This window comes from Denticeps clupeoides, chromosome 15 (genome assembly GCF_900700375.1).
Source record: "Denticeps clupeoides chromosome 15, fDenClu1.1, whole genome shotgun sequence".
NCBI lineage: Eukaryota > Metazoa > Chordata > Actinopteri > Clupeiformes > Denticipitidae > Denticeps > Denticeps clupeoides.
Genome location: NC_041721.1, coordinates 9,576,327 through 9,594,653, shown reverse-complemented (window position 1 = coordinate 9,594,653; position 18,327 = coordinate 9,576,327). Strand labels below are relative to the sequence as shown.

The 18,327-nt window shown below is 39.6% G+C and overlaps 1 protein-coding gene across 2 annotated transcripts in view; it reads right to left on the bottom strand.

Moving 5' to 3' along the window:
• The window catches only part of camk1da (calcium/calmodulin-dependent protein kinase 1Da), a 56,559-nt gene that overhangs the window by 8,926 nt on the left and 29,306 nt on the right, over nt 1–18,327 (bottom strand). For both annotated transcript variants that reach the window (XM_028954371.1, XM_028954372.1), the window contains exons 3-6: nt 16,794–16,868; nt 9,514–9,652; nt 5,452–5,578; nt 1,081–1,156 (exon numbers count right to left, since the gene is read on the bottom strand). In XM_028954371.1, coding sequence (XP_028810204.1) covers nt 1,081–1,156; nt 5,452–5,578; nt 9,514–9,652; nt 16,794–16,868 — 417 coding nt within the window. The remainder of the gene's footprint in view (nt 1–1,080; nt 1,157–5,451; nt 5,579–9,513; nt 9,653–16,793; nt 16,869–18,327) is intronic.

The window sequence follows — 18,327 nt, the reverse complement described above, 5'->3', positions numbered from 1 at the left end:
GTTTCCCTTCAGTACATTTCATCTGCATATCTGTATATATTTGTAGCAATCCGGAAATGCCAGTGCCAGTGCATGGGGGTCAGTGGTGGCCTAGCAGGTAAGGAAACGGAAACCTGTAATGGGAAGGTTGCTGGTTCAAATCCCACTGAGCAAAGTACCGTCTGTACACACTGTCTCCCCGGGCACCTTTCATGGTTGCCCACTGCTCACTAAGGTGATGGGTTAAAAGGAGTATTCTGTGCTGCAGTATTTCACAAAGACATCATATATATTGTCATGTATTTTTGGAGTGCTTTTTTTCCCTTAAATTTAAATACTTTAGTATGTTAGAGATACATGTAAATTACATTTACTTCATTAGAATCCAGCACCGCATTTTATAAGGTCAGCATGTTAGCGAATTGAGTTAATAATGTTAAACAAAATGAAAGAAATGATCGACGGGAAGAACACACAAACTGAACCAATGGCTGTGTACTCTGGAGTCAGAGAAGCTCTTTTGTCGAGCAAATTTTATTGTCCCCCAACACAAAAATCGACTGAAAGCCCCTGAAGAAACACATTCTCAGATACTCAGACACTGACTGAGGCCTTGCTGTTTATTTTACCTCCCAAGGTGGAAAATGTCCTTTATGTCCCAGAAAGCTTCGGAACTAGAGCGACAACAGAGATTCATAAGAGCAAAAAGTTCTGTACAATAACTATCAGAAATAGAACATGTTCAATTTTCACAGAATACGGGTTGAGCCTAAATGTATGACTAACTGTAGATAAATAGCCACGTTCTTTTTTAAGGAGTGTTGTAAGGTTGATTTTTTACTGATATGCAGGATTAGCAATCTTATCCTGTTAATGAACTATATAATTTTATTCCTTATATATTCTATATATTCCTTGTGTTGACTACAAACACAAACTTGTTTATTGGTTATTGTATTTTATTTTATCATTTACTCCAAACCATATCTGAGAGATTCTGTTGTAGATTATTATAATTGGCTTATACTTGTACAGTGACTCAAATATTAGAATAATTATGGCCAACAGTAGTGACAGAAGTTGAACGAGAAAGATACTTACAAGATATAAGCAATTACACCAATGGACCAGCAGTCTACAGCCTTACTGTAGGGCTTCTGTGCCAGCACCTCTGGAGCTGAGGAAAACACGAGGGAGACAGAAGGATTATCAGAAGAGAAGAATGGCAAACAAAGGGAACATGTGGAAAAAAAGGAATGGCCCTGAGAAAGTGAGCCCTGGAGAGAAATTCATAAGTCAGAATATCAAGAAACGACTGCTCTGGAAATCAGTTATTAGGCACAAATCAATACATCAATCAATTCAATCAATACATCAATCAATTTTGTTTTTTTAATAAAAAAAAGTCCCTAACAAATATTTCTACCATGTCCTTTTGAGATTTTTGGGGCTACTGCTGTCCAGTAATGCCTGCTGTACACTGCAGTACTGGGCTTGTCTTGGCAGCTATCATGGCCTGCAGTCCTTTGTCTGGCCACCAGTTGGGGACAACCTCTCTACAGTATACTGCTATAAAGAAGTCACATACAACCAGTGTTGGGAAGGTTACTTTTAAAATGTATTCCACAACAGATTACAGAATACATGCCCCAAAATGTAGTTTGTAACATATTTCGTTAAGTTACTCAATGTGAGTAACGTATTCTGAATACTTTGGATTACTTAATATATTTTCATGCTTTTTACAACTACATGAATGTGGAAATCACTGATAATAAAAAAGCCCTGTTTTTCTTCAGCCATTTCTTTATTTATAAAGCTGAAAAGTGGAAGAGTATTAGACAAAAAACGAGTATTATACCATTGAAAAGTATTTACTGTTATGGTCACCAACATATTCCATCACTTAGTTAAAATAAAAAGTAGCCTTGCACATGGAAAAAAAAATCTGCATTTACAATGACCCTCTTCCTGATTAGGACAAAAAATTAATAATATACTTTTTTGGCATTTACTGTCAATATTATTCTTCCACAAATAATTTCAAAATACTAAAGATTCTTCAATACAAATCAGATATTTTAAAATTGATGTGACAATGACAAAATTCACTTTAAACCTTGCCACCAGATATAATTTTTAACACAAGACAATATATGTTTTAATGCAATATTACTTCATGGCCATTTAACAAAGGCAACAAGAACCATCTAAGGTGTCAGTGCTGAACTGTTTAAAAACTTAACCCCTCCCCAAAAATCCAATAATTGCTAACAATTGCCATAAACATATGAGGTGCTGCTTTTCTAATGCATTTTTATTACAAAAATGATTATAAAAATGTATGAATTAATTATTCCTCGCACTCATACTGAACTTGGAGAAAATGGAACATTTTGCGGAAATTTTGCACTATTACGCGCACTATTACGCACACTTGTGTTTGTTCTGGAACAGGCAGGTGGCTTTAGGCAGCGCTGCCCGGCCGGGTCGTCCTGGTGGCAGCGGGCACATGCGTGTCCCGGGGCGGTGCGGGCGCGGATCAGACCGGATCAGTTACTCATATTTTGTATTCTAAATACGTAACGCCGGTACATGTATTCCGTTACTCCCCAACACCGCATATAACATAGTCACAATGGCCACCTGAATTGTTCATTATGTGCTTTGGGTCTAGACGTATGGGAACTAGTGTGTTGGCTTTCCGTGTGCATTCTTGTTCTTCAGCCTGGCTGTAAAGATCTGGTCGGTATTGCTTTCTCAGATCTTTTTGAGTCCACTCTGTAGGGGATTAGTGATGCCTGTGAGGCTCTGTGGGGGACTGGTAATGACTGGCTGAATGTGGTGCCAGCCCTCAGATCTCCGGCCTGAGAAAAGCAATCAGTCCAGTCACAACACCACATCAGTCTAGAAGAAAACACGTCCGTGACTGTCGGTTCAGACGGAGGTTCATTCACACACACAAAGAAAACAAGTATTCCACTCTCATTTAACATTTTATTCTCCTGTTTTCTTGTCAGTCTTTCAGCTCTCTTGACAGGAAACAAGTTTCTAAAGCTCAGCAAAAGCTTTCAGTCATCAGCACAAAGCTCCTTCACCCAGACCGGCACGCTGCATTGGTGTACAGGAGGGGCTGTCACTTTCTCCATACGTGCGTCACTGTTTCTCCTGTGAATAGTGTCTGTCTCCTGGCTTCATCCTTGCGGTCTGGATGATGTCCCTGTCCTCTCTTTTTTAATAGCGCTGATGTAACAGGACAGACATGTTGAAAGACATGGCCAATGGCTTTATCTGCTCTCCTGTCTAGTCCCGAGTCGCATGCACCTTATCTCTGCTGCCTGGGCCTACCTGGGCTAGGTGTGCATCAGCACTTCTACAGGATTGGGAAGCAGGAGAAGACATTGTGTAAGAGAACTGAGAGGCAGGTCATTGTTTCATCCATTTCGACACTTCAGACAAGAAAAGGATGGAAGACAAAAGCAGACAAGATGCCAGGCTGTATGCTTCCTTTTGAAGCAGTCACGCTATTTTATTTGTGAGGTGGCACATGACCTTGTGTCAATTCATATATGCCAATATGTCAATTTATATTAAAATAGCAATAACCACTAGATGCAAATAAGAATTTGGCATAAGAATTTCTCGAATGCCTGGCTGTGAGCTGTATCGGTCTTCAAGGCATGTCAAACACACTTATTGTGTGCTTATAAGGTAATTATTCAGTTATTCAAAACTGACACAAAATGCAGGCATCCCGTGTACACGCACCCTCTGTTTTTAATTTAGTGGCCCCAGTACGTAAGTGAGGTGTGCATATTTGCAGTGCAGGAATGCAGGCTTTTGGAAGGTGATCACTGGGACGATCTATTCTCAGCAGCACATCTTAATCTACCATCAGATTTATACCCCCGTAAAAGCCCTGCAATAAGCTCTCAGTGCGTGGGTGTGTGTGTGTGTGTGTGTGTGCGAGAAAGTGTGTGTAGCACTCTCCAAGCTGACGTGCAGATCCAAAAATTCCTCGGGTTGGCAGAATGAAGACTGAACGTTACCATTTTAAGACAAAAGGAAAGCAGCTCCAATGGCTTTAAACTGACACCCTCCATTTCCACTGCCTGAATGCATGCCTTTACAATGCAGTCACACTCACACACACAAACAAGTCACATTTGCAATTGACACATACAAGGATTCAAACACAATAGCTGTAAATGCTCTCAAGCTCTCTGAGGCAACAACCTGACATTTAATACACGTTGGATATTTTTAAACCATACAGGACCATCCAAATATGAAAGAACACAATTTATTCCATCAGCGTGGATGTGTGGATGACATACACACAGACAATCTACAAATATAGTCCTTTCCCGCAGTCCATTAACATTTCACACACACAGTTTGTCCAGCTCTTTTCTTTATAAGTGACAGCAAGAGGAACCCAACGCTTGTGCATACGAGCGCCCCAGGGCCAGCTGGTAACCATGGTGTCTGGTCCGAGTATCAGTGTCTAATCACCAGCCGGCTATTAAAGCAGAACTGCTGCAGAGGTCTCCACGGTAACACGACCTCCAATGTACCAACAAGAGCTCAGTAAAGCACAGACACACAACACATTCGCACTAAACCAATAATGAGGCAGTAAAGCAAACACGCAAGCGTGACTAACATGAGGCGTCCTTTCATTCATATACTGAGTAAACCTCTGTCTCCATTCTGCCAGGGAAAGTAAACTGAGGTTTATTCTAAATATCCCCTGAGTGTGGCTTAGTCCTTTAATGCCGCCGTAATGCTGCCCAGGCCACGGGGAGCCGCTTTAACACGTTAACATGCTGTCCTCTAATCAGGCTGGAACATCTGTCAGCGCCACAGTCGTTCCGTAAACGTACATGTTAGGGTGTCACTGTGAAAGTGACTGGCCCTGAGGGTGGGCTTTTACTGTCTTACTGATGCTAGTTAGGGGATCAGCCATTTTGGCCCTAAGTGACGGGGCAGTCATGCTGGCTCATAGTGCACGGGTGACCCCCAGGCAATATCTGTCAGCGCGTGATAAGGATGAGTTCTGTATGCATGGCGAGTGAGAGCTAATTGTACACATAAGAGCTTGCCAGACCGAAAACACTCACACTGTGCTTCGTATTGCATCTAAAAGTCTGAATAAATCCGCACAGTCTGTGGAAAAGTGTTTCCAAAATGCACAAAATCCTTCATGAGTCAAACAGGATTACAGCATAAATGTAGCCACATCAAAAGAAAACCAAACAGCACAGGGAGCCAGACGAATATTCACAAAGGGGGTGATCATCCATCTCCACACATTAACATTCAATACAAAGGTTCTGAGCTTGATGTGGAAATCAGAGTCCTTTGTTAGCAAGCTGCTCATGTTTTATTGCTGGGAGTGGGCAATGCATTAAATTTCACTCTCAAAGATGAATAAAGAATTCTCTCAACCAACAAAAACTGAACTCCTACCCACGTAGCCTGGGGTGCCGCATGCAGTGGACATGACGTCTCCGGTGCCCTCCATCTTCGAAAGGCCAAAGTCACTGATCATAATCTTAGAGCCATCCTGAGAATTAAAATACAGCAGGTTCTCTGGCTGCAGAGACAGAAAAGGGATATAAGCAGGATTATTGTTAATGAAAACTTCTTAGACAGCAAGTAGTCTTAAAACATTATATTGCTGTGGTTTAATAATAATCATAGAAGTAGCATAATTAGTATTATTTATATAATGATAAACTTTGCTCTTGAATATAGACATTTTTCTCCAGTTCATTCTAGTTTATGTAGGCGTCATAACACAAGCTGCAACACAATCAAACTTTTCAACTCTTAAAATGAAACCATGTGTTTAAAAAATGGTACATTGAAGGGACAGAAGAGTTTCTAAACTGAAATAAATACATTTTTGGTGTCACCTCTCTTTTCCATCAGCAGCATCAACTTGTCTTGGTAGACTTGATTACCGTTTATTAAGGAACTTTGCTGTTATGTTGTGCCAAACATGAAGAATTAACCACAGATATTCTGCACCTGTGGGCTTCTTCAGATCTTCCGGTCTCTTAATGTAATCCCAGACAGACTCGATGAGGTTGAGATCAGGGCAGAATTGCATGATGGATAAGTATCTGATTTTTCTCAGCATTGTATTTCTGAGCTGCTGACCCCGCTGGACACCTCCTGATTTGTGTTTTTCATGTTTCCTTGGCCAACCACTGCAATCCTCAACACTGTCCGTTGTGCTTCTTCAAAAGAGCTTGAAAGTCCTTGTTGATTCAGCATACAGAAATGAGTCTTGAGTCTTCTTACTGTGTTTGGTCAAGCCATGTTGCAGGACCTGTATTAGGACCTGTATTATACACCTGAATACAGTCCCTGACTAAAGTCTTGTCACTTATCTATTTTGTAGAAACACTTGCTATTAACCTGATTTTAATTAATCAAGTAGAAATAGCTCATATGAAAAGCTAAAACCCTCACAAATGATTTTAATGCATTGAAATCAATTAGTTTCACTGAAAAAAGATTTAGCATATAATCAAGACAGAAAGGTCAAATTTTGGCAAGACAAAACTTTTGTCGCCTATACAGAAATTGAACAAATTTATTGCAAATACAAACATATGTCAGCAGATTAAGTAGTGGTGCTGTGAGACCTAAATGTAATATCTTGTATGACTTCCATGAGCTTGAAGCAATTTGGCAAGGATTCATACAATTTATTGATGAAGTCATCAGGAATAGCAAAGAAAGCGGTCTTGCGTGCCACCCAGAGTTCATCAACATTCTTTGGTTTCATCTTGCATGCTTCCTCTTTCATCCTGCCCCACACACGCTCAATGATGTTCATGTCTGGTGACTGGGCTGGCCAATACTGGAGCATCTTGATCTTCTTCGCCTTGAGGAACTTTGATGTGGAGATGGAAGTATGTAATTGAGCAGCATCCGGCTGCAGAATTTGGCCTCTTTTATGGTTGGGATTATAAAAGGTAGCTAAGATTTCTTGGTATTTCAGACTATCAATGTTGCCTTCCACCCTGCAGATCTCTCGCACACCACCATACTGGATGTTACCCCAGACCATGATTTTTCTGCCACCAAAATCTCGGATCCATGCAGACTCCAGTAGGTCTCCTGCAATATTTGCGGCGACTGTGGTGTAATTCACCAGAAGATTCATTTGAAAAATCCTCCTTCTGCCACTTTTCCAGCGTGCATCCTTTTAGCAGGCTGTGGGCCTTGGCAAATGCCACACGTTTTTTCAATTGCCTTTTGTTTTATTGCTGGCTTCTGGGCACTGATTCGACAAACTGTTCTGGTTGACACAGGGACTTCAGGTGACCAGGTCTCGTGGAGCTCTGCTGCAGTGGAAAATGGGCTGGCCTTGGATTTCCGAGCCAACAAACAGTCCTCTCGAGCAGTTGTCTTGTGGGGTCTGCCTGACCTGGGCTTGTCAAAAACGTCTCCAATCTCTTCAAATCTTTTTTTTATCCTCTGTACTTGACGCTGAGACACATTGAAGGTGTCTGTCACATCAGCAGTGGATCTGGTCTGCAGCCTCTTGATAATCAACACTTTAGTCTCAGGGTGAATGTTAGGCATGTTTGCAGAGGTCTAGTTGCAGTTGATGTGAAGGTCTAGTGTACTGGGCTTCTTTTTATACACACTTGAGACCTAATTGATCCATTATTACTCCAGGTGAAGCTCATATGACAAGGCGACAACACTTATTTAATTTTCTAAAATTAAAAACGTACTCAGTGGTCTTCACCAACCTTTGAATATTAGAATACTTTTTGATAGTTTTGCACAGAAACATTATTACAAAAGCTGTTGGGAGTAAATTGAGATATTTCTTGTAAAAAAAAAGATTGATTAGAAATATATTTCAGCGACACTTGAGGTCAATTTGTACAGAAGCGACAAGACTTTTGTCAGGGACTGTATAAGGCCTTGTTCACACAGAACTAGACATTTTTGTGAGTGTGGAGTCAGGTGTTCATCAGAGCAAATCAAGGTGTCTACACGGGCGTTCAGCACCAGCGTTCAGTTGGCTGCATGTTTGAAAAGCATTGATTAAATGCTGCATGCAATGATGCAGAGGGAATATGAACATTAAACAGCAACAAGTGTTAAACAGTGTGAAGCAAATGGAAGTGAAATACCAATCAAACATCGCAAAAACACGTATTCCATTCAGAGGGTCAGGATGAGGCCTAAATCTACAAAATCTCTGCCTTTGTTTAAGTGTGCCTATAAAAAACCAGGGTGGTAGTAGCCTAGTGGGTTACTTTTTTCACACCTGCCTAAAACTGTAAAGGTACTGTAATTACACATTTTCAGTGGGCATTATGGTATAAGTACTAGACATGTCAAATTAATTCACCTTAATAAGTATGTTAAATAGAATGTTCACTTTAAATTCACACCAACATGCATATTCTTACATCTGAATGTATTTCTGAGTGAATGAGTGAATGGAGTATAGCTTCAGTTTGCAGTGTCTACTGTAGTCTTTATAGTTGTAGACTAAGCCATATACACCCGTGCCTTCCAAATTTAGACAGCTGTCTAAATTTTCCAAAATGCAACACGAGTGTGTGTGTGTGTGTGTGTGTGTGTGTTTCCCGTAAATGTAGCCTATTTAAAAAAAAATTCCAGCATTCACAACTGCTGTGGCATGCGAGTGTGTGTTCTACATGTATAGATTAGTGAGAAAGATGAAAAAATTTCCATTAGAAATTACACATTTAGAAAATAGTAGTTATTACTGTAGTTCCATGAAAAAAGAAAAGAAGTAAGTCTAAACCTCAGACAGCCGGGATATTTATTGTTTTTGCATTTGAGCATGAGTTAACTTAACAAGTTAGCACACTGAAGTTATTGTACCTCCTTTTTGCACTATGCACCTTGTGAAGTTTTTGTAATGTTTTTGTGATGATAGAGTTAATATACAGTACAGGCCAAAAGTTTGGACACTTCTCATTCAATGTGTTTTCTTTATTTTCACGACCATTTACATTGGTAGATTCTCACTGAAGGTATCAAAACTATGAATGGAGACCTGGCCTCCATAGTCACCAGACCTGAACCCAATCAAGATGGTTTGGGTTGAGCTGGACTGCAGAGTGAAGGCCAACAAGTGCTAAACACCTCTGGGAACTCCTTCAAGACTGTTGGAGAACCATTTCAGGTGATGACCTCTTGAAGCTCATCGAGAGAATGCCAAGAGTGTGCAAAGCAGTAATCAGAGCAAATGGTGGCTATTTTGAAGAAACTAGAATATAAAACATGTTTTCAGTTTTTTCACCTTTTTTTGTTAAGTACATAACTCCACATGTGTTCATTCATAGTTTTGAAGTAAACGGTCAAATAAAGAAAACACATTGAATGAGAAGGTGTGTCCAAACTTTTGGCCTGTACTGTATGTTGCACTGGGACCATAGAGAAACATTGATCATCAAAATTTGTACATGTATAATAGACATATTATAAGAAATTAACCTTGAGCCTTGGTATGTTTGAACTCACCTTCAGGTCTCTGTGCACAATGCCCATCTTGTGGAGGTAGTTGACTGCGTCCAGTACCTGTCTGATGAGTGTGCTTGCATCTTTCTCTGTGTAGAAGCCTTTCTCAACAATGCGGTCAAACAGCTCCCCCCCAGATACACTGCAGATGGGGGAAAGAGAGAAAAATATTGACTACTCCTTTCAATCTAAAGATGGAAGTCACTACACACTTAAATGGGAATATCATTACTTATAACTAAGCTGAAGCTGTGCGTGTGTGTGCATGTGTGTGTGCAGTCCTGAACTGTTGCAGCAGGGAGTGTTTTCGTTGGTTAGGCAAATATCTATTTAAAAAAAAAAAGTCCATATCCCATAATTCCACAGCGTTATAGGTACATGAATACACAGACTCTGTAGACATAGACTGAGTGCTGAAGTGGTATGCTGTGTGTGTCTTGAAAGTACCATTATAACAGAGCAGGCTGCACTGCACAAACATTATTACCAGCACTTAGAAACAGATGGTGTGTCCAAGCCAATACACTTAAAATGCACACACACACACACACAAGACCCTGAGTCACCCTAAAATGTCAGAAAGAAAGAAATTTCTAGAAATCATACCCACATCACCTCAACACCTCTTATCATAGTGTTCATCAGTGTATGAAATTCTGAGCAAGCTGGTGTGTGTTTGTGCAAGCATCAAATGCTTTTTCCAATCTGTGCTTTTTCTATGGTTGACTGACACAGCCTATTCACTAGACTGTAGCAAGCAGTGTCTGCACGGCACCCAAGCAGCAGCCAGGTCATTTTACAGTACAGCAGATAAGAGAGACATCTTACACACACACTTCATAGCGAATACCAACTTTTTTTGCATAAACTCCTCTAAATTTTGCAAATCCAGCACTTTATTCTAGAGTTAAAGATTCACAATTTCTAATTGCAACTTTTTACTTCTGACTGATAAACTGTACACGTGTGATTTGTCATTCACAGTTCATTAACTTGTAGTACAATCTGCTACCTGAATCTCACTAGTTGTAGTGACTGCTATTGTAACAAGTTGTTATGATCATATTGATCATCTTGGCTAGATCTGGGCACAAATGCTAATTCCTTCCTCTGGAGCAACTAAGGGTTAAGTGTTTTGCTCAGGGACACAATGGTAGTAAGTGGGATTTGAACCTGGGTCTTCTGGTCCTAACATATCTAATCTATGGAATAAACTTTTTTTTTAATTGTTTTAAAAATGTTACCCAATGTAGTGATGTAAGTGTAAAGTTTCTAGTTCATAAGCTGACTCAAGAGAACATAAACAAACCCCCAGGCGTGTGGCGATTGCCAGAACCTAAAACAACTAAACACGTAAAATGTCGCAGCCCCAACCGGCTGCTCCAAAATTCCTTATAATCCGGCTTCAGCCATGTCCCTAATTACTCCTAATTACCTGTTCCATGGCTTGAGCCCTGATGTCAATCAGATTGGTGCCAGGTGAGTCCCCAGCCGCACCCAATCGTGGCATAAATGTAACTCATTACTACCTACCTCTGATTACAACATAACATTTCCTCAATGGGCATGAAAGATGATGTTGATACAACGCTAACAGAAATAATTAATTTTATATTTTGACAGACCATTCACAAAAAACATATACTAATAAAAGGGTGGAAAATGTATTCCACTGCAGATTACAGAATACATAGCCTCATGTAATTTGTAAAATATTCAGTATTAATGCTTTGGATTACTTCCATATTGTCTTGCCAAAACACAAGAACACAACACAAGATGTTTTGTCAGGTTAAATAAGGCCCAATCTTTCATTAACCATGTATTTAATTCCTAATCTGCTAAAGTGGAAAAATAGGAAATACATAAAATATTCTGGTGTTGTAAAATAATTTATGGTTTCCTATTACTTAATTAATCTGAATTCATACATGTACATGTATATTAATATACTGTGCAAGTATTCTGTTACTCCCCAACACTACATATATAGAATAAGATAATGAACAAATGATCTTGATAGGATTTGTCTAGTGATGGGATTTAGTAATCAACATTTGATACTGAATTTATGTTGTCCATATGCTTGGCCACAGCCCAATTGTTCTTCTTCTTCCATCTATTTCTCTTCTCTAGATGTTTAGCAAAAGAAGAGGATCAGTAACAAAGTGTGGAGCAGGAACTGTAGTTTTTGGACTTGACCACTGACCCCTTTTATAGCACCTCAGCACCCCCTTCTGGTACAGAAGGTTCGTCTTCTCCTCATAGTACTTTTTCATGTCTTTTAGAGCACACATACTCACTCATTAATAGCATGTGTGTCTTGGTGTGTCCGTTTGTTGAAGTTATGGTGTGTAAAAACCTTTGCCTGTCTATTTGTTTTGGAAGTGCATATCCTGCTGTGATCTCCACTTTCACCCTATATCCACAGGCACTGTCACACACCTGACAAAACACTCCCACAAATAAACACACACACAAACACACACTTGTCAAAACAAAGTGTTTGGTCATTTCATCTAATTTTCTGTGCTCTCTTCTCTGAGCGTCCCACATCCCTGTTCCCTTCACAGATGGAGCTGTTGTAGCCAGAGGGCATGGGTCTGTCTCCCCATCCCTAGGGGGCACTGCATTCTGCCCCTTCATTAATCACACAGGCATAGTCAGATTACCCTGCTTGCACCAGAACTATATAGCACTGTTAACTTTACTCTGATCTTCACAGTGTCATGTTGAAAGTGTGTGGCAATGATAAGTGTGCAATTAGTGCTAAACTCACTAGTCCTGCTAATAAACAACTAATTTATCCCAATGTTGCCCCAGGGACTCTACATATTTAATCAGTGACTGGAAGGGTAAAGTAATGAATTTAAAGTTAAAGGTTTTGAATATATCACACATTTATGGTCCAAATGCACCCAATTTACAAAAATTTCCTATTGCTGGAATTATTTGTCTTTATATGGTATTACTGAAAAGTGATGCATCCCCTGGTGTACCTGCGTGCATTTGGTAGCTGTAGCTGGTTTGGGTTTCTGGGTTGGCAACACAATTAGATAAAGCTGTGGAAAAATATGTGAATATGTGGAATGGCAGTTTTTCCTAAATTATCTACGTTAGAGTGTGTGTCAGATACATTACAGACACACACACACACACACACACTCACACACAGAGCAATCAGTGAGGTGTTCTGCACTGAACTTACATGTGTAGGCATGAAAATGAATAAGCGCTTCAACAGGAAGCCCAGCCTGCCCTCATATAATCTCCGTTTAAACACACACAGCACACAAGAATAATCACAGTGCTCTAATGATGAGGACAATCTGCCACCCATCACCATGGTTACGCAACTCTATGCGTAAGCATACTGGAGTAATCAGCAAAAGGCAACTGTCCAACTGCCTCTCCATCGCTCAGATGGCACAGAAATCACACTGTGATTGAGTTGTGTTCAATATTTATGTATAATAATTTCAAACCAGTGCCCACCACCAAGGTGTCATTAAGGAAAGAAAAGATGAAGATAATGAGAATGTGAGGGAGGAGGGTGAGAGATGGCAGTATAACAGTACAGATGGTACTTTAGTTCCAGTCTGGATAGACGTTGGTGATTTTCTTCACTCATCCTAACATGTATTAAAGGACCACATACTGGACCAGATTTATAAAACAGAGCAGACATGCACAGGCCCATTCACTTACCATGGGTTCAGTTGCTCCGGTGTAACATATGTCTATGTGTTGCTCTGGGACATGACTGTAGTAGCAGCATTTGTAAGTGAGGTTCACACTTTTATGGGTCAGCTGCTTGATAATGGAGTTAGCTGATGACTGGGCTGTTCTGATTCTGCATTAATGATCTTCAAATGGGGCTTGGGGAATGACAGTTTTATTGCTTCTTTAATCAGAGCAATTGTTTTCAGCTATAGATCACTGAAATAGGGTTTTCTAATAATCAATGAACCTTTTTAAAGTAACAGACTTACCATAGACTTACACAGCATTCCATTAGAACTCCATACTAATTGTCACAAATTTTGGGACTCTCAATGTTGTCAATATTTCATTGACAGATAATTCCAGCTAACATAGACATTTACAACATGAACAATGTTTAGGCAGAATTTTTGATATTAAGTTAATGGACAAACAATACTTATATAACATTGATAATGATAATTTACTTGTTAACATCCTGATCAGAAGGGTATGCCTAAAAAGAGCTTCCTGCATTTATGGTGGTGCTGGCTTCTCCCTTTAATCCCTTTTTGGTCCAGTTCTTTTAACATATTCTTTTTGCACCCATGTAAATCCATTTTTAACAGTATTTTTTTTCCCCTTTCTTCTTCAACTTCACTACCAGGACTGAGTAAATCTATACTGCTCAGCACTTTTACCATAAGCCATTTAGACAATGCTACAGTATAAAAATTAATAAGTTAAAGGCAAATGTATGTGTTAGTGTTAGGGTCTCAAGAGTCTCAAACCTTAGTAATAACGCAGAGTTAAATACCATAAAATTGATCAGGCACCAGGTAACATATACAACTTGTGCCATTTTTTTAGCCAGATCTATCTCATGTTACCCTTCAAAATATGCTAAAGCTGATTAAACTGAATAGATGTATATGTAAGTTTGAGTTGATTTTATAAAGGCACATCCCTTCCTTTTTCTCCAGCTCCCTCTCCAAGACTCAGCCTAAATCCCAGGAGTTGCCCTCTTTATTCTCGCTTTTATTTGGTCCCTGGGAACCTGTCCTTTGAGCATGTGCACACATGTGAGACAGGATGTATGGCTCTCTGTGTTGGTGTGTATGTGTTGTAGCAGCTACCCGACTCATAATTTACACAAGTCGACGATATCTTAACAAAACATGTCTCCTTAAGATCTGGAATGAGATGCACATGGACCAAGCTGTATGCTCACACACACACATGTACATACACCCTAAAATTACCTGCCCCTGCTGTCAGTAGGTGACTGATGAGTCCAGCAGTGGTTTATCAGAGAACAACAAACCTATCATCAGAGGCAAGGCAGAAAAATCCATCAGCATGTGTGACAAATAACTTGTGTGAGTGTGTGTGTGTGTGTGTGTGTGAGAGAGAGAGAGAGAGAGAGAGAGAGAGAGAGAGAGAGAGAGAGAGAGAGAGAGAGAGAAGAAAATGTAGGATTAGTATGTGTGTGTGTTATTATGAGTGACCTGAAGGTCTTAAGCACCTATTGTGCAAGAAACTGGTGAAACCTTTTAACACCTCAAACAGGTGACAGTGTGTGACTCACCACACAAGAAAAAAACGTTTTAGGTTTTAACCCTAAAAAACAGTGTTCTATTTGTGTTCCCAGCAGCATTTATGACTGTTCCCCAGTCTAGTTGTAAGGCACAGAGTCTCCACGTGCAGAAGAGAGTCCAGAATGACAAACACATTAAGTGACATCACGTCCTGTGAACACTGATACATTGGTGTGATGAATACGGCTCAGCGTGTGCAGCCTCAGCCTCACTTCCCCCTGCCTCTTGTTAATTTCAGCTTAATTGAACTAATGAGCTGCCTGAATGTGTGAGCTGAAACTGTCACACCTGCCACACTTCACACACACACTTCACACACACACACACACACACACACAAACAGATGAAGTTATTTACAACTGAGATGTCTTTCATAGTCTTTCAGTGCTTTTGATAATGACATTTTTACATTTGTTTTTTTTAAATGATATGAGATATTTTTATGATCAAGTAAAAAATATAATTACATTTTATATATATAAAGGTCTTAAATACTGTGTCTACCTGCATGTAACAGGACAAAACTATTTTTAATCTAGACTAATTGCTTAAGCCCTTTTGCTCTAATATGAAATCCCAGACTCTTGCCTAGTTCCCCAGTGTTGCATGGTTGGGGTGGGGGATCTGTAACGTATACAGGACCTCCTGGCCAACTAGCTTCCATGCTTGTTTACTTAATGTTTACCTTTAATAAAGCTGTGACTATGTGACCTGGGCTTTTTACTCTTACACGAGTGTGACATTGTGAGGTGTACAGTTTGCACATGAGGGAAAGTTCTGGCCTAATGTTACTTTGAAGACATATTTGATACATCTGTTCTGAAAACATTGGAGCTGCCAATGTTAATGTGTTAACACTAACAAGATGTTATTCAATTGCAAGACAAAGGGAATTACATTACAGTAGAGCATAATAAGCAACATTACCCAGCCACTTGTTTTTGATATACTTAGCAATTAATATCGGAGGAACATATGGAACATAAGGAAATTCTACTCCTTTATTTGATGGCCAAGGGAAAAGTATGTACGTATGTAATAAGTGATGAATTCATAGGTCTATTCAATTCTTGCAATGTAGTAAAAAAGTAAAGTACTATGACGCCAATAGTACTTTGACTCCAAAGCAATGAATGTGATTCCTTCAATATTCAACCAAAAGCTTTGTACTTGGTGTGGATGTGGAGACATTGGCAGGGTACAAACTCAGAGTGCTTACAACTGAGGGCAGTGAGAGAGTTGAGTATAAAACAGACTCCAAACTCTTTATTTTGAGAAAACCAGATCTAACTGGTTGTTTGAATAAGTGATTCAGATCTTTTTTTAAACAGTGTGAACAGCACAAATATTTTCAATTAAGATTGAATGAACTTCAATATGTGGTCCTAAATCAGATACAGATGAGATCTCAGTCTGAACATGATGTCATTCTAGATAAGTTCCACTCTAATCTTATCCAACTTCCCAAGTAACAGGGATAATGAATTGAACACCCAGCAGCTGATCTAAAGGTTACTTCAAAAATCTGCACACACATCGGCCCCTTGTAGATAAGAACCCTTCTCCAGATTCAGAGCTGGTAGATGCGACAGTCGCCCGAACTGTCTTTCCTGTCTTGCTGCAAGAATCGTTAGGCGAGGCACTGACAGATGGAGTTAAAAGTAGCCCCCGTCATCCTGAATATTTTTATGGATTCCATTCACGTCATGTTCCCACCATTTTTGGCTCTGACTCTTTATCCAAACACACATACACACATCCACTAGCCATTTGAATACCATTTTCTCCATAAAATAAAATCTTATATAGTCTAAGTATCTTGAGTGTTTATTAATGCTATTAGTCTTGGTTCTGGAGGCCACCTTAAAACCTGCCTCTTTTAACTTATGTCTCAGGTTGGGGTGAAAATCATTAGATGCCCAAAGGAACAGGACCAACAAATGATCTTGAGGGGTGTATTAAAGGTGTGGCTGCAGTACTCACAGTTGCATGACCAGGTACAGGTGGTTGGAGCTCTCGTAAATATCTTCCAATGCCACTATGTTCTCATGCTTAATTCTGCAAAAAGATTGAAAAACAGTGATACCATCAGATCACATTGTGTTGGAAATGCACCTATTTACAAAAAAAATAAACATATATAAAACATGTGAATGTGCATTCGGTTTGGTTTCTGAGGTTAATTTTGAGTGTAAGGTTAGGAGTGGGCTTATTATATAGAAGACAGTACAATGGTTATATAAAGATTTGTTAAAATTAGTATCTACTCAAACTACTCTCCACAAAACAAAAAAAATTAAAAAAGAGAAAGCAATTCACGGACACACACCTATGGATTTCGTAGGTGACGGGAGGAAACCAGAGAACCCAGTGGAATCTCCACACATGAAAAAACACATGATTCAAACTCAAAACTGTGTGAGGCCACTGCGCACACCTAGTAGGTACTAGTACATAGATACAGATACATAGATACAGATGAATAAATGTGTTTGTGTGAGTGTTTTTTGGCTTTTTTCAGGTAGCAATTAGCACACACCAGACCAGAACTGCCTGTTTCCATATAATTATAATGTGACTATTTAATTGCTTCACATTTGCATAAAATCATAAAAAAAACACTGTGAACTTCATTAATTGAACTGTGAAAAGACAGGGGACCATTTCACACAGATACACGTGCACACACAGATTAGAATAAAAAGAAAATGACAATTTCCATTCTAATTAATGAATCAGAATCTTCTCTCTGCACTCTATAAGAGCCTTTTTTCTATCACCTTCAATGTGCATACGTGTGTGAAAAGTTGTAGTAGGAAGCAGCATGTGGCTCAGCAGGTCTAAGTGCCGTGCAATAGCATGAAAGTAGGTGACGACAGCAAAAGACCATTAACAATACACACACACACACACACACACACACACACAAACAACCATAGACAACTGACTGGACCTTTGAACAGGTGGGGAGCTCAGAGATGGAAATGCAATTTCTGACCTAACGATTAACTTGAACAGGGTGACTCACACATACACGCACACACCCACTAAAAAAAGGGAGGGGGCCAGTATCCATTCAGAATTTTTCAGATAAAAACTCAATTAAAATATATCTGGATTCACACGGATTTGTCAACAAGGTGACAGACCTTAGCCAGTCAGCATCATTTCCAGACTCTACCTCCATCCCAAAAGAACACTGAATTCTGCCCCTCTATCACCAGGCATTTGCTCGAAGGGAAACAGAGCTCTCATGGGCATGAGTGGGCAGAAAGGGTTTCAGTGTTCTTTCAGTGCTGTGTGTGTTTCTGTGTGTAGGTCAAACACACACTCTTCTCCTCAGAGAGACTTAGAGAATCCACTTATGTAACATGGGTTCACAGATACTACTGCATTTTCGGAGAAAAGCCATTTCCCTCTATCTATCTATCTATCTATCTATCTATCTATCTATCTATCTATCTATCTATCTATCTATCTATCTATCTATCTATCTATCTATCTATCTATCTATCTC